This window comes from Planococcus citri, chromosome 2 (genome assembly GCF_950023065.1).
Source record: "Planococcus citri chromosome 2, ihPlaCitr1.1, whole genome shotgun sequence".
In the NCBI taxonomy this organism is placed as follows: domain Eukaryota; kingdom Metazoa; phylum Arthropoda; class Insecta; order Hemiptera; family Pseudococcidae; genus Planococcus; species Planococcus citri.
In genome coordinates, this window is record NC_088678.1 from 77,692,707 (window position 1) to 77,720,020 (window position 27,314).

Genomic DNA, 27,314 nt, shown 5'->3' on the forward strand with positions numbered 1-27,314 from the left:
TGTACAATATGTAAGTTCGCCGCGCTGTGATCGGATATTTGTGAATAATTTTCATCGCGTTCGAATCGTTGTGGTCGTATTTTTGTTGATATTTATCTACGGAGTTTATAATTAGTTGTAGATCGACGCGTGCATGAATAGGATAGCTAGGTAGATGTAGATTTTGTATTGAAAATGTTCGGTTTAGAGAGAATGATGTTCGTATGTTCGCGTTTCGTGGAATACGATTTCGAATATGAAAGAACATTATCATCATCTTTCAACTCGTGTGGAGATGATATTCTGTGTTAGTAGGTAGTCGTATTGGCTGCTGATTGATGCTGATGCTTCGAAAACCATCGAGCAAAAGTTCAGTCGTTCGTCGTCGTCGAGGATATCGTTGAATTCGTTGAAAATGTAAACAGTCTGAGTCTAGTCAACATCCTGATGAGATCGTAAGTTGATTACAAAAACAAATACTCGATAAATTGGGATTTAAAATTAGTTTTACTGGTCATCTTGAAAAGTTGAGAAAATGATATGAATCTAGACGTATAATTTGATCTGTTTGGTTGTTTTCATCTTTTCAGATCAGTTCTGAACCAAGAAAGTTGATAATTCTATAAGGAAGCATTTTGTGTTAAGAAAGAAAGCTTAAATTCGTGATCAGAAGCCTCAAAATTATCGTAAGTCATGATTAGTATTTTATCTCAGCTCAGCAGGGAGTACCGATTACGTGATTTTTTTTTACTCCAATCCAAATAACATTTACGTTGTTGAATATTGTGATCCAACGTTCGAAAAAACATCGTCATTCAATTTTTCATGTCGAGAAATATCCATTTTGAAATTTTTCGCGAAAAAATCCCACTTCGATTCATCGATTGATGAATTTTACCTTTACCAAACAAAAATACGAAATTTCCAAGAAAAAATCAAAATAGATTGTATTAATTCGTGGAAATTACCGGAAAACCGGATTTTTGATAATCGCAAAGTGAAGTGAACGAACTCTCGTGGAGCACAAAAAAAAAGTAAATAAAACGAGACAACCAATCAGAGATGAGCATTTAACTCGGCGGGGTCACGTGATGACATTGATGTGGTTGAGTGACCGGACCGGATGATGATTCATTTCGTTGCCATTTTCTTTCGAGCTGTTGTGTTTCACTTTGAAAATTGGTTGCACGTTGAATATTATTAGTGATTTTTTTTACAATATGAGTGATGTTTTCCATTCATTTCGACTATTTTGGCAGTGTTTGTTCGAGCATCATGACGACGGCGTATTATTATTACCGTTTGATGGCTGGTGAACGTGAACCTCGAGTAATCTGAGTAAGTCTTCGAAGTAATTTTTTATTCAATCTCATTCAATGCAGTTCGTAAGTACCACCAACGTATCATATTATTCGTATTTGAATTCGATTGTTACCTTCGTCGTGAGCTCTTCGAGATAACAAATTATCTGCGTTATGTATCTGCACAGTATCTTTTCGAGAAAATCATTAGGCCTATTTAGCTGACGGAGACGGTTCCTGTAGGCTGTAGCCTGTAGATACGTTTTGAATGTATTTAATTACCTACCAGAGTGAATCGCAAGAAATCTGTACGCCATTGCAATCATTTATTTAGTATTTAGTTCAGTTCGATTCGTAATCGGTAATCATCTTCGATCTTCATCGTGGATCGCATTAAACCTGATGGTGATTTGTTCGTCGGTTTCGTGTAGGTATTCTTTTTTACGAATAATCTTCCCGGTATACCTACGTATTAAATTCATCATTCGTAGTTCGTAGATTGATTCTAAACTGCAGTTACCTATACTGCTCAGTAATCAGTTTTGATGGATATCTATAGCGTACGTTGAGTTACTCACACTCACACCTCATAACGTTTGATCAACTGTTAGAAATAGGTACTTAAGTTTATTGAACTTTGAAGGTCTGATGGTTTTCTCTTGAACGAATGATTTATGATAATAATATACGAAGGAGTGTAAAATTTATTCGATGAGTTGGTCATTTTTAATGGAATCAGAAAGGTGAGAAAGCTGAAAAGATCTAAAACTGATGTACTTGAGTAGATTTTAAATCCGTTAGAAGACGCATTCGTGAGTATTGAAACCTTAAAAAACCACGAAATATGGAAAGTAGAAGACATCCGTTCGTTTTGAAAGAATATTGTGTAGAAATTATTATGATAATAATATTAGTAATAATTATTGAAAAAACTGATGTGATAGTACTTGATAATATGTACGAATGAAATCAATTATGCCTGTGGAAGTGGAATACGAATTATTATCATAATTAATAAGTTAACTAGTAACTACATATACATATGTAGTAAGTAACTATTCGTATTACGTCCTTTCTAAACCGATTCATCGGATTCAAGTATTTATTTAATTCAAATTTAAGGTAGATACTTAAGTGTACTTAATTAAGTACATATTTGATATTTCACGTTGCCAATCTATTTGTAAGAAAACCTTTTCTTTGGGGTACTCGATATTTCTGGGCACCCTGTAGGTGTGTGAAAATATGTGAGTAGAAAAACGAAATTTCGGTATTTCTTTTTTTTTTGACTCGCGAATGTGCCTCTCCCAAAGAAGATAAAACAACAACAACAATGTTCACACTTCGCAGAAAAAAAAACGTAAACAAACTAAAACAACCAATCAGAGAGGAGCTTTTATGAAGGGTTGAAGGCGTGGTCGCAAGGTGACGTGACGTAGTGTGTGGTAGTGGTAGTGAGTGACGTGTTCTTCGAAACGAGGAGTTGAGTTGATTCACCTTCTTCTGACCTTCACGGCCTTTTGCAAACAATTGAGACATGTTGACTGACGAAGCGTGTTTTACTTTGAAAATTGGTGATACTTTGTCGTGTCGTGTGGTATTTTGTGCATTGTTTTTCGTAATTTTAGTCGTTATTTTGTACGAAATCATTATCGAGTCGATTGTGATGGCGATGGCAGTGTTGGCGACTGATTTAATGGTATGTTTGTTTCATCATTCATGTTCGTACGTTGCTTTCTTCGTGGCGTGGTTTAGTAAAATTATTAGAATCAAGATGCGAATGCAGTTTTCAATTTGTATTTTGCAAGTACAATACATATAAAGTAGGTAAATATTGTGTTTGTGATTTCCGGTGATCGTCTGTTCGCTTCTGTACCATGCCTTGATTCCAAGAAATGAAATCGTTCGTTGTTTATTTCAATAGTTTGCGGTAGTTCAATAAAATTTATAGAAGCGAGAGAAACATTTCATTATTTTCAATTCGTAAAGTGATGTGTTTTCGGTTTAATTCTCGTTATTTCGTGTTCGTCGAGTTCTCGCCTCTTGATACAGGGTGGTCCATAATTCAGGCTGCAATTTTGCTCAATCGAAAAAAACGAGAGAAAAATTTTCTACGAAAAAGTCGATCCTTTATGCCATGCGGCCTGACTACTTATGGACCACCCTGTATTTCTTATCGCAATCGGCGGCAGCGGCGACGACGATGTTCTCTTTCCTTTTGAGACGAAGTGACTATAGACACTGTACCTGTGCCCTCCGGTACAGTGTCTATAGAAGTGACGAATAATACAGCTTGCGACGTCAGACGTTGTGTGACTTGTGTGTTGTCATCACCGGTTGCTTTATCTGTTTAGCTAAATTTTTCTTCTTTTTCAAGATTCAATTTTTCGGGATTGCGATGGTTTTTTCACTTGTTAGTTCTACGTATAGGCAGTGAATTAATTGTTTTTAATGAATTACGTATAGGTACCATTACTTTAGCCACTGAGACGATTTATTTTGTGTTGAAAATTGTTCATTATTCAGTGTTGTATAAATCGTTAATTTTGTATCACTTTCAACGAATGTTTCAGGTCGTACATCCGGTGTTTAATATTGGACTTTCCCTGTGAGAATGTGATTTTCAAAGAGGAGAATCTGGAGTATCTTGAGTACCTACGATTTTGTTGTTGCGAACGAATACCTGCACTCTTGAAACCGAAATGAGAAGAATTTGATGGCTGTTCATTTTCTTATTCAAAAGGTGAGCCTGTTCTATTGTCGTGGTTTTAATTCAGCTTTCAATATGCCTACTCTGTTACATATTTATATTTACGTAGCTATTCGTGTTGATTTTAATCATTTGATTGTTCGTTATGTGTCCAAATTATCGAGAAATTTTGCACATTTTTATTGGAAATAATCTGATTTAGGTATGGTTTAAAATGTTGATTCCGTAAAATGTGATATGTAGGGTTGGTTTTTTTTTTGGTATTTCGGTATTACTTATCTTAATTAATTTATATTGTTTCTTCCAACAGATGAATGGGCTACCTGATGTATTCCTTCAACTTTGAGCATTTGTGGAAGAATGAAAATGAAGAAATGGATATGGATAATATTCGACATCGGATTTTCGAATTGGTAAGTTCAACAATTTCAAATTTCTCGTATATGATTGTTAAATGTTAAGTATGTATGTGCATTATTGATGAAAAATGTATGTAATGCATACTCGAGTTTATGTAGGTATTTTTTAAATTCAATAAATTGATTGAATTGTGTTTTTTTTTTGACAGATGTACACTCAAGTATGTTGGACTACTTGCTACGAAACGGAAGGATATTCGACATTGAATTTTTAAATTGGTGAGTTTATTCTACGTGTACCTAATGCTAATGCTTATCATTGCTGAACGAACAAATGAGTTCTAGTACTCTTATTTACGTGTATATTTTAATTAATTTATATTGTTTCTTCCAACAGATGAACGTTGGGCTACCTGATGTATTCTTTAAACTTTGAGCATTTGTGGAAGAAATGAAAATGAAGAAATGGATATGGATAATACTCGACATCGGATTTTCGAATTGGTAAGTTCAACATTTTTAAATTTCTCGTATGTAATATGATTGTTATAGGTAACTATGTATGTACATTATTGATGAAAAATGTATGTAATGCATACTCGAGTTTATGTAGGTATTTTTTAAATTCTATAAATTGATTGAATTGGTTTTTTTTTGACAGATGTACCTACACTCAAGTATGTTGGACTACTTGCTACGAAATGGAAGCTGATATTCGACGTTGAATTTTTAAATTGGTAAGTTTGATTTTTTCGAGTTGTACGCGTTTATATACTCTATATTATAGGTTAGGTGATCGAGCCTTATCCGGTCAAGAAACTCTATTTGCGACGGAAACTGATCGAAATAGGTGAAAGGAGATGTTCGTCATTATGAGTTTGGTGTTCTTCGGGCTGAAATTCATCAGAAGTGTACCTGTAATTTTTCGTATATGCATATCCTCGGATAGATGTTCTAATTGGAGAGCTCAGTTGTAATATTTTTCTGATCTGATGTACCCCTGTCTTGGTTTTCTGTTGGTGTTTGAATTTCGATTGTTATTGTTTAGAATTATTGTTTTATCGTCGTCGTCGTTGTTGTTGTTGTTGTTGTTGTTGTTGTGTTTTTTCTGAACTTGTGACTTTTTAGCTGTATTGAAGTTTCATCGGTTTGATCGATGATTTTCTGTACGTTTTTTGTGCTCGTGTATTTCATTTCAGTGATGTTAGATCGATTTTTCGTATTTTATATCAATTTTGGTGGTTATTTGGACTTTTTCGCGATATTTTACTGATTTTTACGATGTTATTTCTAACTCGGATTCGAGCAAATTTGTGTGAAAATCGCTTGTTTAAACAATGTTTACGAATGTTTTGTAATTTCGAGGAGTAATAATTGATCAATTTTTGTTGAATTTTCGTACCTACCTATTATCGACTGCTCGTGTTGTTTTTCACGAACTAACGTCAGGATTGATTCAATGTTTTTTAATCTTTTGTTGAATTATGCTTGAATTTCGAGATCCTGCATCGACTATTAGTCATTTTAAGCTGTTATCATAAGTTTTTGGCAATTTTCGGAATCTTTTGTTTAATTTTTTTCCCTCCAATTTATGCTAATTACCAGCGACTTTACTATTATGCTGTTTTTTCGTTCAATTTCTTTTCAGTTTTGATAGGTATCTGGTTTTTGCGAAGTGCCCTTAGTCTCGGGAATTTTTTACAAGATTTCGCTCGAATTTCGAAGTATTTGGTCATCTTTGAAATCTCAGTCTGTTGTTTCAATTTGTTTTTATGCGATAGTAAGCTGTAACAAGTTTAATTGCTGTTTTGAGCTGGTTTTCTCTGATTTTATCTTGATTTTACCAATATTGTTGGTAATTCTCGGTGATCAGTTAGTCAATTTTGGCGTTTATAATATGCTGTTTCGCAAATATAACTATATTTTAGTAAGTTCTGATCAAATATCGTAATTTTCATCCTAGTTTATTTCAGTATTTCTGATTTCTTTTTTGAGGATTCTGTTAATTTTTTTTACCGAAATTTAAGTATGTAATTTCTATTGCAAGTTTTTCGATGTTTTGCTCAGTTCAGCTGTTTTTTTTTTTGTCAATTAACGATGATGTTTAATTAGTTAATTTTGTCGGAATTAAGCCAAGTTTTGGCATTTCCATTTTTAAATGATGTAGGCGATTTGATTTCGCTGATATTTTGAGAATTTTGGACATATTGAATGATTTTTAATTGTATTAATGCGATTTCGATGGTATGTTTGAACAATTTTTGAAAAATCACTTTTTTTCTAGTGATACCTTAGTTAGGGTCTCAATTTTTTTCTAATTTCACAAAAGAACATTTATTTGGGCCATTTAATCATTTTAAACTTGAGAGTTTCCTCAACATTTTTTTGACGTTTTTTTGAATTCATAATTTTATCATTTTCGCGAGTTATTTGTTCTGAATTTTCGAGTTTTCCATTTTCATCATTTCCATGATTTTCTGAAGAATTTTATTGATTCGTTTTTCTGCCTAAATTTTCGTTCTTAATTTCAACGAAACAATTTTTCTTGAATTTTCTGATTTTTGTAAAATTTTAGTAATTTTTTCTGCTGACATTTTTGTGGAATTCTCTTTCTTACTGAGTTTATTTTTAGAGGTTTTTTTGGAGGATTTCTAAGACTTGATGGTTTTATTTCGAATTTTTTTTTCGGGCTTTCTTATTTTTCACGTTTCATTCTTTTGAATTCTTATAGATTTCATTTCCCATCTTTTCGACGATTTTCCCCGAATTTTCATGTTTTCTTTTGTGCTGCAATTTTATCGTTAATTTGTGTGAGGTTTTTTTTAAAAACATTTTCTTGAATTTTTGTGCTTTTTACTTTCAGTTTTGACGTAGAAGTTTTTTTACTTTAAATCGAGTTTTTAATCTGGTATCCTCGTAATTTTTTTCAACTTTTAAAATTTAGGTAGAATTTCTCTCATTTTTGGAGATTTTTTTCATTTTGAATTTCGCTCTTGAGTTTTATTCAATGCAGTGTACTTTCGAAGTGTTGATAATTATCTGTTGCGAGTTTTCGTTAGTTTTTTAAAATGGGTTTTATTCGAATTTTGTGGATTTTTTTCTGATTACTTTTTCCAGCTTTTATCATCACTGAAGTTACTTACTTTCTAACGAAAAATTTGAGTTCATTCCCTGTGAATTTCAATGATTCTTTACAGTCGTTTTATTGATACGTACGAGGTTTCTATGCAATTTTTTGTTAATTTTTCATTCGAATTTTTCATGTATACCTTTATTTGAGTAATTTTTGGTAGTTTGTAATTTACTTAGCGAGTTAGCGAAATTATGCTCTAATTTTGAGGCACCTATTCGTCATCCGAGTTTATTTAAATTGTATAGGTGTTATTTTACCAAGTTTTTATCGCGTTTCAAGCAATATTCGTTCATTTATCTGTTAGAGATTTCTATTCTGATTTCACTTTTTTTCTTGTAATACGTTATACCTAGTTTTGGAAGTCTTACAAAATGTTACTACAATTTGATTTGATAACTTACGTATGTATTCTAAATTGTTTCAGATGATTTTGTGAAGAATGAAAATTGATATCGGTACTTGCAAATGATGCTACGATCGCCGTGAAATCTCAATAAGCTTCAGAGTGCTGCGATTACTGTTGAATATGAATCGAGCTTCGTGATAATGGAGAATCTGACATTTATCAGCGGTAAGTACTCTTACTACGATAGTTAGAGCTATAGAATTAAGCTCGTAATTTTACAACTTCTACCACGTTCGAAAAACATGTGTGTCGCAAAATGTTCCCGAGACATGTTCACGAATAATCAGAAAAGTAACAACCTACTTCGCTTGCCCCAAACATGAATTGGAATTTGAAAAGCTGAAAAATTAGTTTCCAGTTGAATTTTGCTGCTCGAAGCCTTCGAACCACGACTGAGAAACAATTTTATTCCAATTTTTAATGCGACGTTATTCGAATGACCGTATGATCGAAGATAAATATTCGATACAATTCACATACCTACCTAACTATTCGGTTATGTTCGTAGAATTTTTGATTGCATTGACTTTTTTCCAAATATTTTGTTTCTGTTAGCATCTGGTTGCTTGAATCGTTCACTGACACTCCTCTGGTTATTTTTTAAAGATTGTGGTTCTCCCAGGAGTTTTTTCAATAATGTTTTTTTCAAAATTGTAAGCAGAATTCTTGAAAAAAGAAATTAATTTTATTTAAATAGTCTCGCTACTTTTTCAGCATTACGGTTTTTTTTTCTTTTCAAGATTTGATGATCTTTTTAAAAACGTTTTCTCAAGTTTTTCCTAATTTTAACGAGACGTATTACTCATTGTCATTATTTTCGAATTTCTCGATGGTTTGGGATGTACCCTATTTTCGACATGCCAAATCGATTGGAAACGGTTTCAACCAGTTTAGGAGCAGTTCTGGAGCCTCCAGCAGATTTTTGAAACTCGAAATCCCACAAAATGTCATCAAATTGGAGTTAGTTGTAAAGCTAAAATTTAGTCTAAAAACTAATTTCAATACGCTACGAAGTACTGCAGGTGAATTTCAAGTCGTTTTGAACCCTCCAGTGACTTTTTTAAAATTCCTAATGCCTCCAGCAGATTTTTGAAACTTTGAATTTTCTCAAAATTTCATCAAATGGAGATGAAAAGTAGAAATTTACTCTACACTCCAATTTTAACACCCTCTGAAAACGACTTCTGGTGGATTTCAAGTCGTTTTGGAGCCTCCAACGACTTTTTTGAAAATTACTGGAGCCTCCAGTACATTTTTGAAACTTGAAATTTCCTCAAAATTTCATCAAACCAAGATGGAGAGTTGAAATTAATGCTGCAAACTAATTTCAATACGCTACGAAGTTGACTGCTGGTGAATTTCAAGTCGTTTTGGAGCCTCCAGCAACTTTTTGAAAGGTTGTATGACGTTTTTTTTTGGAAAATTGAAATTTCCTAAAAGTAGCAGGAAGCTTCAAAACCATTTGAAACCACCATGTAGTCTGCGAAGTAGATTCCAGCTTGCCAACTCCATTTGATAAATTAATGTTGGGGAAATTTAAAGTTTCAAAAATCTACTGGAGGCTCCAGTAATTTTCAAAAAAAAAGTCACTGGTGGCCCTAAAATTACTTGAACCCACCAGAAGTCGTCTTCAGAGGGTGTTGAAATTGGAGTATAGAGTAAATTTGAACTTTCCATCTCCATTTGTGACGCGGCCAGCGATACCATACCATATGTCGGAAAACTTTTTTTTGAGATAATCGCGTTTTCATGGAAAAAGTCAGAAAATATCAAAAAAAAATTTTTTGTCGATTCATATGCTATGAAGCCTATACTTTGGAATGGGTGTACCCACCGATCTCAAACACGTCGTTTTAGTGGTGAAAAACCGGTTTTACAAAAGTGCTTTTCATAAAAAAATGTCAAAAAAAAAAAAAAATATTATGATGTAAAACCATTAAAAGATGAAGAAAATCAAAAAAAAAAAAAAAAAATTTTAAAAATGTTACAAAAATAACCCAAACTTTCAAACACGTTTTTCTCAGAATTTTGGTTTTTGAATTTCAAAAAATACGCAACTTTGAAATTTTGAAAATTTGTCAGATTTTAATATTTTGAAAATCTGTTTGCACCATTGAAAAGAGGAAGAAAAACACTACCAGAAACCACAATAAAACGAAAAAAATTTTTGCCGACATATGGTATGGTATCGCTGGCCGCGTCACATTTGATGAAATTTTGTGAAAATTTAAAGTTTCAAAAACCTGTTGGAGGCATCAGGAATTTTCAAAAAGTCGCTGGAGGCTCCAAAACGACTTGAAATTCACCAGCAGTCAACTTCGTAGCGTATTGAAATTAGTTTGCAGCATTAATTTCAACTCTCCATCTCCATTTGAGGAAATTTTGTAAAAATTTAAACTTTCAAAAATCTGCTGGAGGCTCCAGTAATTTTCAAAAAAGTCGTTGGAGGCTCTAAAATGACTTGAAATCCACCAGAAGTCGTTTTCAGAGGGTGTTAAAATTGGAGTGTAGAGTAAATTTCAACTTTCCATCTCCATTTGATGAAATTTTGTGAAAATTTAAAGTTTCAAAAATCTGCTGGAGGCATTAGGAATTTTAAAAAAGTCGCTGGAGGCTTCAAAACGACTTGAAATTCACCTGCAGTACTTCGTAGCGTATTGAAATTAGTTTTTAGAATAAATTTTAGCTTTACAACTAACTCCAATTTGATGGAATTTTGTGGGCATTTCGAGTTTCAGAAATCTGCTGGAGGCTCCAGAACTGCTCAAAACGGGTTAAAACCGTTTCCAATCGATTTGGCATGTCGAAAATAGGGTATATCCCAAATTTCAGCTTTCTTGCTTAATTTGGTAAAATTTTGATTTTTTCCCTCATTTTTGGCCTAAATTCGATTTTCAAAAATCGAAAAACGCACTTTAGCACTTGAAATTTTGACAGGTGATAAATTTTTGCATGATCTTTCGATCTACCTTTGTAAAGTTTGAAAAAGTTCGTGCAAGTCTTATGTTAAAACGCAAAATCTGCGATTTCGGCTGACCTGTCAATCAAAATGGCCGCCATTTTATAAGTAAGGCCAACTTTTTTTTTGGCAAGTTTGCTTTAAAATATTCCTTAGGATGTCCCCTTTAAGAAAAAAGTTGTCCCGGAGGATCGGCGGGGGGGGTGTGCAATTACTCCTATTGTCATATGCCGGACTAAGACTCGATGGTTTTATTTCGAATTTATTTTTTCGTGAATTCTCACAGATTCTATTTCTCAATTTTTCAATTGTTTATCGTGTATTTTCGTGAGTTATTTTTCAATTTTTACTATGCTTTTTCTTAAATTTTTGGACTTTTTACTCTTAATTTTTTTGTAGGAGGTTTTCTAATTATTGTAATCGAATTTTTATTCTGGAATCCTCGAAATTTTTTTCAACTTTTTGAATTTGAGCAGAATTTCTCTTGTTTTTTCATTTTGAGTGGTTCTGTTGAATGTCCAGCGCGACCATGCCAAGTATCTTGGACTCCATCATGGCAAGTTGGCTTCAGACACGAATCTCGGGTGTTTTGGAGCTCAACATTACTATTGGTACCCTTTCTGACAAGGTAACGGCGTGGCTTTTCAAAACACAGGGTTCTGCTATTCTCTATTCGGTTAAGAATGGGGACTGATTGGAGAAGCTATATGGCAGAACACAGGGAAATTTTTATTTTGAGGAAATTTTTACTTGGTATTAGTGTACATATAAGTTAAGTTATTAATATTTATGATTTTTTTGTAATAATCTTTCTCATCTTCTGTTGTTTAGCGTACGTGAGATATTTCCCCTCCCTCCGAAGATGAATTGGACGCGATTTTTGGAATTTCTGCTAGGATTGGATTGGATCGGGTGTTGTCTTGGCAGTTATAGGCGAATTAGCGGTCGTCATTGTCCGTCGGTGATGGCCACTAATTGAAGTGCCTCCGCATGATTGTGGATGACGGATATGAGCCGGATGATTGGTCAACGTGGCGACTTACTCAGATGGACTTCCTGACACGAATTGTGCTTCCGTGCTGGTGGATGCTGATTTCGTTGCGTATCCGAGCCGTGGCGAGATCACTAAAGGTATTCCATCTGGCCATTCTCCTATCCGGTCAGCTTGGGTACGGTCGGAGAGAAAGTCTGCTATATAGTCTGTGTTAGTTGGGGTTGAAATTTACTTGTTTTTTCTGTTGAAAATTTCTAAATTTTGTCTTGCTTTTTTATTTTTTATTTATTTATTTTTTTCCATTCAATCATTATTTTTGGCTTCATATTTTCTTACATTCTTCTCCCGTCTCTATAAAAGGTGTAAACAATTTTTACGGGTTGGTTTCAATATAAGGCAAGTATGTGGCGTGAGAGTTTTCTACGAAAATTTCATTTTTTCCATTTTTTTATTTATTTATTTATTTTTTTTCATTAAAGTTGTCCCTGTGCATAACTTATGTCCAACTTTACCAGATCGTCTCGGTGGCCCAAGGGAATTGTCGCCGGCGGGCCTGTGGAGTACTGGTAATGCAAAATTACATTTTTTTTTCTGCACATTCTCTCGATTTTCGCGAAAAGATCGCAACTTTCGGGTGGAGGAGTTGCGCAACCGGCTCATGTCTTGGACGTTACGGCGTAGCCTCCGCGTGTCCCATGAGATCCCACTCCCTCAGCAGCAACAGTCTGGATAAGCCAACTTTACCGCTTCGCAATGCCATTAATCGGGTTGGCGGTAATGCAAAAAGCTGCACTTTAGGTTTTTGGACCGCGCGTAAAGATCGCTACGCTCGAGGGAAGACGTAGCGCAGGTTCTCCTGGACGTACCCGGTATCGATACTGGCGCGGGTTCCTTGAGAAATCCTCTTCCCTCAACCCATTCTCAGTCCTTTGGGTGGGGTACCTATTCTTGTTCATGATGATGCGTGAAGGGGTAAAGTATGACGGACTTTGCCAAGATGGAGGAGATCTATATACTGAGACTACTGTAGGTATCCTGTTTCATCGATTCCGACGTCTGAATAAATCTCACCTGAAGATCTGATCTTCATCGATGATGTAAGTTTACTTAGTTTAGTTTTTGAGTATTTTTATCGTGATGATTCTTGTGCATATGTATTGTGTTATTTATTGTGATCGTATTTCGATGATGTGTATTTTGTCGATGTTTTCTTGATTTTTAACGATACTTGGCCATTATCGCTAGATTTTGCTGTAATTTGGTGATGAAAGGCTATTTTTTTCAACGTTTAGGTTGCCAAAGTTACCTTTTTTTATTTTTTTTTTTACAAATTTTCAGAGATTGAATTTTTTATGGGTTTTGAGACGGAAAAAAGTTGATAATAGTTACCTACCGAAAAGCGAGTAATTTGCAAAAATATTGAGTCAAAAGTCTCGCGTTCGCCAAACATTTTCAAAAACTTTTGGTTGTTGGCAAAATAGGGTTCACTTTTTCTTCACGAATCTCGCCTCTTTGTTGAAAATTTCCGAGAAATGCTTTTTTTTTGGTCTGCGATCCCCAAAAAGTATCGTTTTTTCAAAAATTGACAAAAATTTGCTTTTTCGCTAAAAATGTCAATTTTTTCTTCAACTATAATTGAGCAGAATTTTAAAAATTGCAATATAGTGACGTTTTTTTGCCAAAATTGAGTCCGGATTGTTGTTTTTAATTTGTGTTGTGTTTTGTCAATTTTTACAGCTGCATCTTTCGATTCGAATTGAAGCTCGCGATTGAAAACTGCACCACCGATCTTGTTAAACAACGATATCATCGATATGACCATCATGCTACATTTTTGTTGAAATTTTCTACACGCAACAAGTGTTCGCGATGCTGCATCCGCAGAGACGGCTGTATGATTCGATCTTTCGATTCCAAAGCCTTCGCAGGGATTTCAATGTAAGTACGTATTTTGTGCTTGTAATGTTCATTTTGATTTGATTTTTTTGGACCCCCCCCCCCCCCCCGTTTAGACCAGCATTGAAACGTTTTGAACAAATTTCCCGCTAAGAATTCTGATTCTCTCTTTGTAGAATTTTGACTTTCGGAAAATTCCTTCAAGTTCTTTTTTTGCTACTTTTTGAAAATAATTACGGGTATCTATCTTTATTGAAAGTTGGGTAAAATGTAAATTCCTTTCAATGATGAATAATGTGTAATACCTACTCGTGATTGTGTGTATATTCATATTTTTCTAAGTGATTAATTTTGTTTTTTCCTACAGATGTTTGATGTTTTACTTCATCGTTGAAATGTGCATTTTTTGGAAGAAAGAAAAGCTGAATATTTTCACCTCATGTTATCGAATTGGTAAGTGTAATTTGACGACTTTCGGGGTTTCCGAAGAAGTGTCATATGACATAATTATTATGACCTTGGATGGAAATTTCGTTGGAAGTTTTCATTTGTTAATTTTGGCCGTTTTTTTCGCGATGAATTTGAAATTGATTTTTTGCTACGAGTGTTTTTATGTTTATGTCAATAATGAGTTTTCGAGAATTGAAAATATCAATAATTTCTTTGTTTTGTAGTCACTAATGAATTTTTTGTTGATTTTAATAATGATAGTGAATTTTGGTTTAAATTTTTAACGAAATTCTATTCAAATGTTCTGGTAAAAAATATGTATGTTTTTGAGCATTTTTGAAGGTAGGTAATTCAGGACTCGAAATTGGATCGTGTTTTTTTGGAATTCTGTTAATTTTCGAAAAAAAGTGTCATAATATCGAAATGAGTTGAAATTCCACGGTATTTTTAAAGAATTCTGAGCACGAAAATTGGGCATAATTTTTGGCATGTTTGGTCTCATGTGATCTATCCAGGCATTGCATTCGATTATGTACTTTTCAAGTAACCAAGTTACTGAAGTTACTAATATTAATTTTTGGTTACTTTTTTAAAATGTTGGTCACTAAAAGTTACTTTTTCCGAGTTTTTTATCACAAATTTCCTTTTTTTTCAAAATTTTATTTTATCCAAAATTCTTCGAAAAAATATTGCTTTCATTGGCATTACCTACTGCTTTTTCAGCGTTACGAATTTTATTTTTTCAGTTTTGATGATTTTTCTTTTGAAATGTACTTAGGGGTTTTCTAATTTCGATAGGTATTATTATTTTTGAATTTCTCGATGGTTTTTAGTGGATTTTCTCCTGTTTTGATTGATTTTTACGTCTTGAATTTTAGTGGTGATTTTTTTCGCCTGAATTTTTGCAAAATTTCATCACCTTAAATTCTCGTGATTTTTTCATAAAAATTCTCCCTCGAGCTTGTGTGATTTTATTGCTCAAATAGTCGGGATTTCTCCTTATTTGTGTTCGATGGTTTTTTTTTCAAATTTTTTTCTTCGCCTAATTTTGTGTTTTTTTTTTTTTTTTTTTTTTTTTTTTTTTGAATCCCCGGAAGTTATTTTTTTTCAAGTTTTTCGACGATTTTCTCAGAATTTTTACCATTTCTATGATTTTGTTTTGAATTTCATTGATTCGTTTTCCTGCCTAAATTTTTGTTCTTAATTTCGGCGAAACCTTTTTTCTTGAATTTGCGAGTTATTTTATAAAATTTTCTCCAAATTTAGCCCCAAATTTTAGTAATTTTTTCTGCCTAAATTTTTGCGGAATTACACTGTTCACAGATTTTTTCGAGTTTTTTTTTTCGACTTCGACACTTGATGGTTTTATTTAGAATTTTGTTGAGGATATTTTCTTGATTTTTTTCAAGTTTTATTCTTTTAAATTTTCATAGATTTTATTTTTCGACGATTTTCACCAAATTTTCGTGTTGTTTTTTGTGTCTAAATTTTTATGAATTTTATCATTTAATTTCGTGAGTTTTTTTTTGAATTCTTGTCATGTTTTTTCTTAGATTTTAGTGCTTTTTATCTTAATTTTTTCGGTGGAGTTACTAATCGAATTTTTATTCTGTAATCCTCGTGATTTTTTTCAACTTTTTAAATTTTGACAAATCTCTGTTTTTTGGTTCATTTTGAATTTCGCACTTGAGTTTTATTCTTAGGGACTTATGATTTTGATTTATTAAAAGAAGACCACGAAGAGTTTTTTGACTATTTTTTTTCTCTCCAGATCTTGATCTTTGCTCGGCTTCGTGTTCTGGTCATTTCTCTCATTTCAATAGTTTTGTCGCCTTTTTTATATTTTTTTCTTTTGAATCGTGTCAATTTTTGATAGTTTTGATGGAGGTTATTTTTTTCTTTTTGAAGCAAGATACTTACATACATTTTTTTGTAGGCCTATTCGAATTTTTAAAATGATTTTCACAAATCACTTTTTTTCCAAATTTGGATTGCAATCCTCCCCTCCTCCCTGGCCGCCTGTTCATGTTGATTTTAATAAGTTTCCCGTTCTAAAATAATTCTTCTTATTTATGGAAGTTTTTTTTTACAAATTATTGGTTATTATTTCTCAACACTCGAATAATTTTTTCTCGTCAAATTCTGGCTCATGTCAACATTTCTGCTGTTTTACAATTTGATTTTTTGAAATGATTTTGAATAAAAGATTAAATTTCGTTCCTCTCTGTTTCGGTAGGTTTCCCCCTTTTCTTTCAATTTTGCTTTTTTTTCAGTTGTTGAACATATTTTTCGATTATGTTTCCGCGGAATCCAATGTTTTTTTCAAGCTTTCATTTTGCATTTTTTGATCTACGAGTATAGTTTTCTTTCAAAATGTTGATAATGATCTGTTTTGAGCTTTGGGCTAGTTTTTTTTTTCAAAAATGGTTTTCATTTTCGAATCTCGGTGTTTTTTTTCTGTGTTTTTTGAAAAAACTTCTATCGAAATTTTCGTTACATTTTGTTTTTTTTTGTATGCATTGAAATGTTTTGGTAGCCACCTTTTTTTTACATTAAAATTTTTTTGGTTACTTTTTCCGGCTTTTTCGGTTACTAACGTTACTTTTTTTGAGAAAAATTTGAGTACAATCCCTCTTAATGATTTGTAACAGTGATAGCAAGAGGGACTGCTAGAAGAAGTAATTATGATAATTTTCTCCTAAGGTGGTTTTCTGATAAATATTCCATAGAGATGGAACATTTTCCAAATAAATACCTGGCTAGCTCTAGAATAGGCAATCCTTTCTACTTCAATGTACACAGTGAGAAGTTACTATACTATAAATAAAAAAAGCCTTCTCGTACCAATTACTTATGGTTTTTATTTACAGATGTTAGTGTAAAACAAGTAATTGAGCATATTATACCAACTAATTACAAGTAAACTTATAATTAATCTGTTCGTGAGATAGGTACTGATACATAAAATTACCTATCTTCTAACTCTTTCGAGTAGGTGTCTTAAAATACACATGGGTATAGCCCAAGACATTTATAAATAAGCTAGTATAATAGGAAAGAATACGATGTAGTTGCATCCTTTCTATATCAAATGCTGAGGTGATTAACACATCATCACCTAGCACTCGTTATAATGGGTTAATATAAAATGCAAGATAAGCTATGCACAAGTGCAAGATTCGTGACATATAAAATAGTAAGCACTCAGATGACATTTATGACGTCATCTCAATAATTACTAAAAGGGCACTATGTAAGGGCGAACGCAACCCCGGTAAAAGAATTAAACAGTTACCTTAGATAAGTAAGTACGCATTGTCAATGTACATGTTACCTGCCTCTCCTGTGCTGACCCCAAATATTAGTCGCATCGGCAGGACGCGTCGAAGACCCATTTTTGTAGAGACAAAGGCTCAAGTGTCCGGAGTAACTTGGCCAGTGACTAAGAAAGTACCGCGAACTTACGCAGGATTTAACGAAGTAAGCGTTATAGAAAGAAATCAAAAGAACTATCCATAGATAGGTATATCGCGAATCGCAAGCTGTATAAGCCTTGTACATATTTACCGAGAGCGACATTGATCTAGAGAGCTCGAGTGTCGTAGACCAAGTGATTTTTCTAGCATCTCGATCCCAGCAGCGAGGCTCGGATCGCGAGTACATTAGTAGCTTATGGCTCCTCCCATCGGATTTATTACCATAAGCCACACTTATGAAAGAATTACACGAATAACTACATAGGCGAGCAGGGCATATCCGCTCATCACAGATTTAATAGAAAAATTACTGAAGTTATCTTGTTAGCTCAAGATCGGTGTTGTTTGAACGGTGGAAAATGCGTATTGATTGAATACGGCAAACTGGTTAGGCAACTTAATTTACATCACTTATTTTTTAAATAAAAATTTACGGCGAATTGATTAGGCAACTTATTTTACATCTTTTTACACGCTTCGTGGATTTTTTATTTGGATGGATTAAACTTCGAGGGGAGGGGGGATTTTCTAGCTATCACATTTTCTCTAAAGGTACATAGCCTACATACCCATACCAATGTTACAATATCAAAATTTAAAAAATCCGAGGACCGAGCGTTTCACGTATTTTACTTTGGATTTTTTTTTTTGGAGGGAAGTTGAATATTTTGAAACACTGATTTCTTCTAAATGTAACGTTGTTAATTAAGGAATAGTTTTATTAGTCATTCATATTATACTAATCAACTTGTGTTGATTTTTTTGTTCTATAGGAGGCGAAGACAGACCCTGCCAATCTAAGAATGGAACTCAGATGCAGATCCTACCAATACGTGTGATATCATCAGCTCAGCTCCAGAATACGAGTATTCTCCGGCTTCGAACGTGTAACGTCTTACTACGTATGTAATTTTTGTGATCTCGATATCTCTCGCCTCCCTCCCGCCCCTCCAGTTTCAATTTTGCGCTATCAGCTTTCGACAGAATATCTAGAGTGGAGATTTTATTCAGCAGAACCAGAATTTTTTACCGAGCTTCAAGAAGCATTTTTTTGACGATAATAATACAATGTTTGTAAATGGAACTTGTCACTCCCCCCTCTCCCTGCATCGCAGCACTTGGCACGCGTACAATAGACGCAATACAGCGCTTAATAATTTTTTGAGAAGTGAATTACATATAATTTATAGACTTACTGTAGCTCGGAGAACGATATTTTTACACGCAATTTTCATGCTGTGCGAATTTTTTGAATGATATAATGCTCTCACTGGACTACTTTTGAATGCAGCACCTTTGCGTGATAATTTTAGCTGCCACAATTTTTTCTGGCTGAAGAACGGTATTTTATACGAACGTGTACGAATTTGTAAATATGACTGTGCGCTCAACTACTTGATATTTGATTATTGAAATGATTTGATTGGAAAAGCTGTATTATGGTTATTCCCTGAAGATGGAATACGTAGTTCCATATTATTGAGAACTTGCATGAACGTTCGCTGCTTTGTTTACGTCATCGATTTTATGGATTATTTGCGTAGATATTCAACGTTTTTATTTTCATTTTTTAAAGCTCGACGTACGATACGAGTATTTTTACGCTTTATTTGGGTACTTTATGGCGTAAGGCTGACTCACGACAACACTCGCAGTACCTGGCTTTGGTTTTTTGACTTCTATCAAATCAGTTATATTATTATAATTTATGATTATGTTTTTTTTTTTTTTTTTTTTTTTTGAAAATTGAATAGGCATTCGATGATTTTGGTTTCAAAATTGGGAAAATGTTGGATGGTTAGTGCGTTTTGAGGAAAGAAAGGTGTTGTTTCACGATGTATTAAATTTGGCTGTTTTCAAAATTCATTGTAGGTGTAAGTTGAGCGCCGATGTTGGTATCTGGTCAACCTGGAGACCTCACAACATCGGAAGAGACCCGGAGGGTTTTGCGATGCCTACTGCGATCGTCCCCGGCATCCGGGATTCCACGGCGGCATGGTAGGGTCGCATTAAACGAAGGGTACACAGGGATGGTAGATTTTACACGTTTAACTAGATATCTAACATTGTTCGAATCGCAGGTCGAGAGGTCTCTACGTCGTCGGTGGCGTTCTTTGTGGTACCTCGTGCATGGCTTTTTCCTTCAAAGACACACTGGCGTGTGATTTTTGGAGCGAACGAGTCGCGTACGAGTTATCCGAGACGTTTGTCGGCGATTGGTGGTGCGTGAAAGGTGCGTGTCGAAGCTGTAGGGTCAGGCGAGGTTAGGGTAGAAATCCGTGCGCCGTCTACTTGCTTACTGGTTCCCGGCGGTACACGTGCCGACCGGGGTTTTTAGAGGATCGGCTTATCAAAGAGGATGTAGGCTGGCGCCTTTCAGGCGGTCTGTTATCACGGTGAGTGTAGGGAATTGAGATACTGTTCCGGAGAGTTGGGCCCGACAAAGGGTTCGATTGTCTGGACTGTTGAGAGTGCGAGAAGAGCGGGTGTCGATCTGGATTTTTATGCTTTGTTAGAATCTAGTTAAATGTGTAAAGTCTTTCCGTCATCGTATTGGGGTAGAGAAATAATTAAAAATGATGTATTAAAATGTTTAGCATCGAACTTTCTATAGGAATGTGTTTTAGTCATCATTGGTCGGATGGGAGATGACTGGGGTTCGATTTCGGTACTGTGTGAAGAGTCAGGTACAGGTGAGTCGTTACTATGTTACGTATATAAGTTAGTTTACTCGAGTCGATTCAGGTGAGTCGTTATTTAATTATTTATTAATTAAGATTAGTTCATTTGCGTCAAATTTGAGATATATAAGATAAGTGACGAGCGAAATTGTCGAGCATTGAACGCTGTTTTTCGATGAAATATGTCGAGAAATTGAAATTAGGACCCCCCCCCCCCACCCCTTTACTTTTTATGTATATCATGTTGATAATGTATAATTTCTGTTTGTGTATTTTTTTTTTTTTTTTTGAAAAATTTGTATCATGTCACATGTTATTATTATTCGTGTATTTTTGTAATGACCAATCATGGTTTTTCACTGTCGAGCGGCCGGCAGTGTTTTTTACTCCAGATTGGTCAACGTGTTGTAGAATTAAGTTTGTATTGATTTCTTTGCCGTTGAATATTTAAAACGAATTTCGTTTTGTGTTGTTTTATTTCATTTCATTTTGTGTTTCAAAACTTGACGAATTCGTAGAATAGACGAACGATGGCTATTTTTCATCGAACCTCCCTCACAGAAGCCCATTTTTGTGGGTTTTGCAAAAATGATACCAAAATTTATACTCGGGCGTCTCTAAAACACTAAGTATTTTGATGTGCAGAATTATATTTGGGCCCATTTTTGATTTTTGAACCTCTCTCTCCGAAGCTCATTCTGGGCAATTTTGGAATTTGAATCTCCTCTTTAGTAGCTTCGTTTAGGGTTTTACTCCAAAATGATATCAAATTCGTACTGAGGAGCCTCGGAAACATACATTTTGATATGCCACTTGAAATTTGGGGTAATTTTTGAGTTTTGGACCTCTCCTTCAAAAGTGCATTTTGGGGCTCACGCTAAAGTGATACCAAATTCGTACTCGGGAGCTTCAAAACTATACATTTTCATGTGCCACTTGAAATTTGGAGTAATTTTTGATTTTTGAACCTTCCCTTCAAAAGCCCATTTTGGGGGTTTCGCCAAAATTGTATCAAATTCGTGTTCAGGAGCGTCAAAAACATCACCATTTTGATATGTCTTGTAATATTCAGGCCAATTTTGGAATTTTGAACCTCCTCCTCAAAAGCCCCTATTGGGATTTCCTCCGAAATAAAACCAAATTCGTACTTTGGATCCTCGATTACATATATTGTGATGTACAACCCGATATTTAGGGCCATTTTTGAGTTTTGGACCCCCTTCCCACTCTTCAGAAACCCATTTCGGGGCTAACGTCGAAATATTACCAAATTCGTGCATAGGATCTTCGAAAACTTGCATTTTGATATGCTGCAGAGTATTTGGGGCTTGTTTTTGAGTTTTGAACCTCCCCCTGAAAAGCTGCTTGTAGGATTTCCGTCCAAATTATATCAAATTCGTACTCGGGAGCCTCAAAAACGTATATTTTGATGCGCAACATGATATTTAGGCCCATTTTTGCATTTTGGACCTCTCCCTCTTAAGCTCCTTTTGGATTTAGGTCTGAAATATTACCAAAATCGTGATCAGCGTCTTCAAAATGTCCACGTATTACGACGATTTTTCAGCCATAATATTATGCTCCTGCAGGAAAAGGTTTTAGGCCACTGATGGTTGCAAAATCGTCTTCGAACAAAATACAAGATTTATATTTTATAAAGTCGAAAACGCCTTCGAAATACTCGATAGGCAACTTAAATAATTGATCGAAGTCGAAACACGGCAATTTTTTACCCATAAAACGAATGCTCCTGCAAAAATAATCCATAGGCAACTCATATAACACGGAAAATCAGAAGAATCGAGCATTTTGCTGCGCGGAGACATTAATTTTCGCTTTTGAACGGACCTACAGCGCCATCTATCAGAATAAAACGGAACTAAAAATCGAAGTTGAAAAAGTGGCGAAACGAAAACTAGATATGCGCGTGGCGCTATCTATCGGAATATTAGGGAACTACGTCGAATTCGAGCAATAGAAATGGGGTTTCGGGTGTTCTTTGCGAAATAGTTCCGTAATATTCCGATAGATAGCGCCACGCGCATATCTAGCTCTCGTGTCTTCATTTTTATAAGCTCGATTTTTTTAAAAACAGAACAAAGTTTATTTTTTTCTCCGATAGATGGCGCTGTAAGTCCGTTAAAAGTAGAATAAAATTGCTTGAAAATTACTTGAAAAAAACGCCGTGTTTGGTGTAATTTTTATGCCTTGTGAGTAGGCAACTTTTTCGACAAGCGTTAAATTCAACTTTTTTTTTTCATTTAAAAAGCCTATTTATTCAACTGGAGAGTGATTTTCAATTAAGTAAAGGCCGCTCAGTTCAATTCTGTACTTTATTTTACTCAATGATGCCAACTTACGCGCAAAAAAAACTAATTACAAATAATTTCTTTCTGTTTTCGATTAAATCTTTAAAAAACTCCGAGTTTCGTGTATTTTTTTGTGCCTTGTGAGTAGGCAACTTCTTCGACAGCTAAAGAATTTCACTTTCCTTCCCAGTTAAAATGTCTATTTACTTATTTAAGCGGCTGAAAAAAGGTTTTCAGCTAAATTGAGACCGTCGAGTTCAATTCTACAGTTTGTTCTACTCAATAATGCCAACTTAATGTCCACAGTCCAAGAAATCTTGGCTTAATTCACAACCAGCAACTTCAAACCGACTAAAACCGGCGTTGATATTTCTTAAATCCCAAAAAACGCCTAAAATCGTCATTTTGACGTAATCGTCAATCGAATATTTCGTTTCGATCTCCGCGCAGACGAATTAATTCACGTTTCATGGCCAAATAGTTACAGTATACGGATTTAAAATGAACCCAAGCACGATTGTCGATACGATAATACATCGTGAACCATTTCGTTCACTCAGCTGACACTGACAGACAGAGAGATAATCAACTAAAATTTAAAACATTTATTAAAATAAATATAAGCGTTAAAATGTAACCGTTCAACGGTTGGTTTTGTTCGTTTCGATGTATAAAATAGCTTTAAAAACTTTCGACACTAGATTATCAACTTCTAAAACTTGTTCCACCAGGGAAACATCGTGATTAAAACTCTCGGCGTTGAATCGTTCTAATGTCAGATTTTTACGCATCATCACGCTTTCGGAGATATCGGTGAGAGCTTCGCTGATACCGAAATCCAAAGTCAAATTATCGTCCGTCGTGTACACGTCGGATAAGATAGAATTACGTCTGCTATCTTCTTCGTCTGCTATGACACCGTCTTCGGTTACCTTCGATAACGATAGAGAATCTTCGTTGACGATCGAAGACGATGATTTTTGACAGCCTGAGCACTCCACGAGGGGGTTGGTTTTCGACGAGTCGGCGTCTGCGAAAGAGAAAAAAAATGCGGTGGTTAATAATTATGATACGAGGGTTGTAAGAAATGAAGATAGAAATATGGAGGTTGTTATTGGACCAACCTGTGCAGTTTTGTTTGGCAGACATCACGTTACCAACAGCTTTTAGCCATAAGGGCGTTGCGAAGTTACGATTTGTATCGTCTTCTTCGTTATTATCGTTATCGTCGTTCAATTTCTTGTACCCGTTCATCACCGGTTCGATATTTTGGTAAACTTCATCCTGTAATGTAAAAAAATACATCAGTAGGTATAATTTAATTATTTCTTTGAATTTGAAAAAAAAAACGAAAAAAAGTGGCCGAATACTCACTTTTAGATCATTGTCGGTGATACTGTAATTACTGGTCAACTGGTCGAGTAACTGCTCGAATCTGGAGCCGACTCCGGATAGGGCGACCGAAGCGCTGGAAGTGACTGCTCCTTGATGTACCAGCAGTTCTTTACATCTTCTTTCTAAGGTAGCTAAACGAGTTCTAAATGTTTGATTTTCTTGCCTGGAACGTGATAAATCGAATTTTTATTACTGTTATTTTTTTTTAGAGTTTGGCATAATTTTTACAAGTTTTTAGGCTATTTTGATAATATTTTTTGAGGTTTAAAATGAGGCAGAACTTTTTTTGGCGAATTTGGAAACGAAGAAAGACTTTTTTCTACAAGTTCAATAACAAAAGTAGGATTTTTTTGCAACTTCCACAATAAACCTATAAAGCAGGACTTCTTGGAAAGTTGAACAATAAACCGAGAGTTTTTGAAAGATTGGGAACGAAGCAGGACTTTTTTTTTGTATGCTTCACAATAAAGCAGGATTTTCTGCAGGTTTGGCAACAAACAGAGGCTTTGTTTTGCAAGTGTCTGACAACACAGCAGGATTTTTTGCAAGTTTGGTAACACAGCAGGACCTTTATTTTTTCAAGTTTGACAATAAAGAAAGGTTTATTGCTAGATCAGCAACCAAGCAGGATATTTTTTGCAAGTTCAAAATTAAGTATAGGGCCTTCTTTTGCAAGTTTGGCAACAAAAGAAGACTACTTTTCCAAATTTTTGAAAATAAAAAACAACTTTTAGGAAAGTAGGGAGTTTAGAAGCAAAGCTTGACTTTTTTGTTAGCGAGTTTGACAATGAATTAAAATTTCTAGAAATTTGGCAACAAAGCGATATTTTTTTTTGACCTTGAAAATTTCCGGCCCATGTACAGGGTGTCCACAAATTGAAAAACCGATTTGGTCAAAAAATTCAAACTGGTTTTTATTGGCGTAATGTATTCTACGCACTAAGGCGACAAAAACGTGATATGGATTTTTTGAAACCGGTTCATTAATTTGCAACCAGTCAACTAAAAATACCCAAAAATTGTAGACAGAGAAAAAAGCTTGGAACAAAAGTTGTAGAGCGTGAAAAATTACATAATTCTGTCTAATCACATTTTGGAACCGGTTCATTGGTTCGCAATTTAGCAACCGGTTTTTGACAATCACCTAAAAGTTGTAAATAGAGAAAAAAGCTTGAAACAAAAGTTGTAGAACGTGAAAAATTGAACCATTTTCGCAGATCGGATTTTGAAACCGGTTAATCAATTTGCAACCAGTTATCAAAAACTACTCAAAAATTTTAGATAGTGAAAAAAGTTTGAAACAAAAGTTGTGGGGCATGAAAAATTACACAATTCTGTTCAAATCATATTTTGAAACCGGTTCATTGATTTGCATTTGGCAACCAGTTTTTGACACTCACCTAAAAATTGGGAATAGAGAAAAAATATTAAATCAAAAGTTGTAGAACGTGAAAAATTGAACCATTTTTTGCTAATCAGATTTTGAAACCGGTTCATCAATTCGCAACCAGTTTTCAAAAACTACTCAAACATTGTAGATAGTGAAAAAAGTTTGGAATAAAAGTTATGGGGCACAAAAAATTACAGAATTCTGTTCAATCGCATTTTGAAACCGGTTCATTGGTTTGCATTTAGCAACCAGTTTTTGACAATCACCTAAAAATTGGGGATTGAGAAAAAAGTTTGAAACAAAAGTTGTAGAGCATGAAAAATTGGAACAAATTTTGCTGATTGGATTTTGAAACTGGTTCATGAATTTTCAACCAGTTATCAAAAATTACCTAAAATTGGAGATAATGAAAAAAGCTTGAAACAAAAGTTTAGAGGCATGAAAAGTTACACAATTCTACTAAAATCATATTTCGAAACCGGTTCATTGGTTTGCATTCAGCAACCAGTTTCTGACAATCACCTAAAAATTGGGAATAGAGAAAAAAGTTTGAAACAAAAGATGTAGGGCGTGAAAAATTTAACAAATTTCGCTGGCTGCATTTTGAAATCAGTTCATTAATTTGCAACCAGTTATCAAAAATTGCCTAAAAATTTGAGATCGAGAAAAAAGTTTGAAACAAAAGTTGTGGGGCATGAAAAATTACACAATTCTGCTAAAATCAGATTTTGAAACCGGTTCATTGGTTTGCATTTTTAGCAACCAGTTTTTGACAATTACCTAAAAATTGGGGATAGAGAAAAAAGTTTGAAACAAAAGTTGTAGAGCGTAAAATATTGAACAATTTTCGCTGATCTAAGATCGGATTTTGAAACCGGTTCATTAATTTGCAACCTGTTATCAAAAACTGACCAAAAATTGTAGATAGTGTTGTTTGAGGCAAAAGTTGTGGGGCACAAAAAATTACACAATTCTGTTCGATCACATTTTAAAACCGGTTCATTGGTTCGCATTTAGCAACCAGTTTTTGACAATCACCTAAAAATTGGGGATAGAGAAAAAAGTTTGAAACATAAGTTGTAGAATGAAAAAATCTTTTGTTTCAAACTTTTTTCTCTATCCCTAATTTTTAGGTGATTGTCAAAAACTGGTTGCTAAATGCAAACCAATGAACCGGTTTCAAAATGTGATCGAACAGAATTTGTCAAAAACTGGTTGCTAAATGCGAACCAATGAACCGGTTTCAAAATGTGATCGAACAGAATTGTGTAATTTTTCATGACCCACAACCTTTGTTCCAAGCTTTTTTAAACTCAATCTCGATTTTTTAGGTAATTTTTGATAACTGGTTGCAAATTAATGAACCGGTTTCAAAATCCAATCAGCGAAAATGGTTCAATTTTTCACGCTCTACAACTTTTGTTTCAAGCTTTTTTTCTCTATCTCCAACTTTTAGGTGATTGTCAAAAACTGGTTGCAAAATACGAACCAATGAACCGGTTTCAAAATGTGATTAGACAGAATTATGTAATTTTTCACACTCTACAACTTTTGTTCCAAGCTTTTTTCTCTACCTACAATTTTTGGGTATTTTTTGTTAACTGGTTGCAAATTAATGAACCGGTTTCAAAAAATTCATATCACGTTTTTGTCGCCTTGGTGTGTAGAATACATTGCGCCAATAAAAACCAGTTTGAATTTTTTGACCAAACCGGTTTTTCAATTTGTGAACACCCTGTGCAGGGTCCAGAAATTTTCAAGGTCCCATTTTAAAGCCCTTATTTTTCCCTACTCAACGCCGCTTTATTCATCTCTCTAACTTTTTCCCCTTAGAAATAAAAGCCACCGGGCACTACTTTTGTGTCATACTGTAGAA

The 27,314-nt window shown here is 34.4% G+C and overlaps 2 protein-coding genes across 6 annotated transcripts in view; one reads left to right on the plus strand and one right to left on the minus strand.

Annotated features, from left to right (window-relative positions):
• Nucleotides 1-1,165: 1,165 nt before the first annotated feature.
• On the plus strand, nucleotides 1,166-20,809 carry LOC135833755 (uncharacterized). Of its 4 annotated transcripts, none has more exons than XM_065347526.1 (11): nucleotides 1,166-1,317; nucleotides 3,854-4,023; nucleotides 4,301-4,403; nucleotides 4,559-4,628; nucleotides 4,747-4,853; nucleotides 5,011-5,086; nucleotides 7,907-8,053; nucleotides 11,679-12,938; nucleotides 13,579-13,779; nucleotides 14,105-14,190; nucleotides 18,437-20,809. In XM_065347526.1, exons 8-11 carry the CDS (start codon nucleotides 12,934-12,936, stop codon nucleotides 18,571-18,573), a joined length of 429 nt encoding a protein of 142 aa, XP_065203598.1. In that variant the 5' UTR covers nucleotides 1,166-1,317; nucleotides 3,854-4,023; nucleotides 4,301-4,403; nucleotides 4,559-4,628; nucleotides 4,747-4,853; nucleotides 5,011-5,086; nucleotides 7,907-8,053; nucleotides 11,679-12,933; the 3' UTR covers nucleotides 18,574-20,809. The 4 variants fall into 4 exon arrangements, with proteins under 4 accessions (XP_065203598.1, XP_065203599.1, XP_065203600.1 ...); XM_065347527.1 differs by lacking the exon at nucleotides 1,166-1,317 and adding an exon at nucleotides 2,772-2,979; XM_065347528.1 differs by lacking the exon at nucleotides 1,166-1,317 and adding an exon at nucleotides 2,977-3,103.
• Nucleotides 20,810-23,243: 2,434 nt separating this feature from the next.
• corn (cornetto) overlaps nucleotides 23,244-27,314 on the minus strand; it is a 66,252-nt gene continuing 62,181 nt past the window's right edge. For both annotated transcript variants that reach the window (XM_065347477.1, XM_065347476.1), the window contains exons 7-9: nucleotides 24,028-24,211; nucleotides 23,778-23,937; nucleotides 23,244-23,683 (exon numbers count right to left, since the gene is read on the minus strand). In XM_065347477.1, coding sequence (XP_065203549.1) covers nucleotides 23,295-23,683; nucleotides 23,778-23,937; nucleotides 24,028-24,211 — 733 coding nt within the window. In that variant the 3' untranslated portion in view covers nucleotides 23,244-23,294. The remainder of the gene's footprint in view (nucleotides 23,684-23,777; nucleotides 23,938-24,027; nucleotides 24,212-27,314) is intronic.

Bases quoted from the DNA above. Each gene is read 5' to 3' on its own strand.
- LOC135833755 (XM_065347526.1), top strand. The intron at 13,780-14,104 runs GTAAGTACGTAT...TTTTTCCTACAG, and splicing joins GCCTTCGCAGGGATTTCAAT to ATGTTTGATGTTTTACTTCA. The intron at 14,191-18,436 runs GTAAGTGTAATT...TTTGTTCTATAG, and splicing joins CACCTCATGTTATCGAATTG to GAGGCGAAGACAGACCCTGC.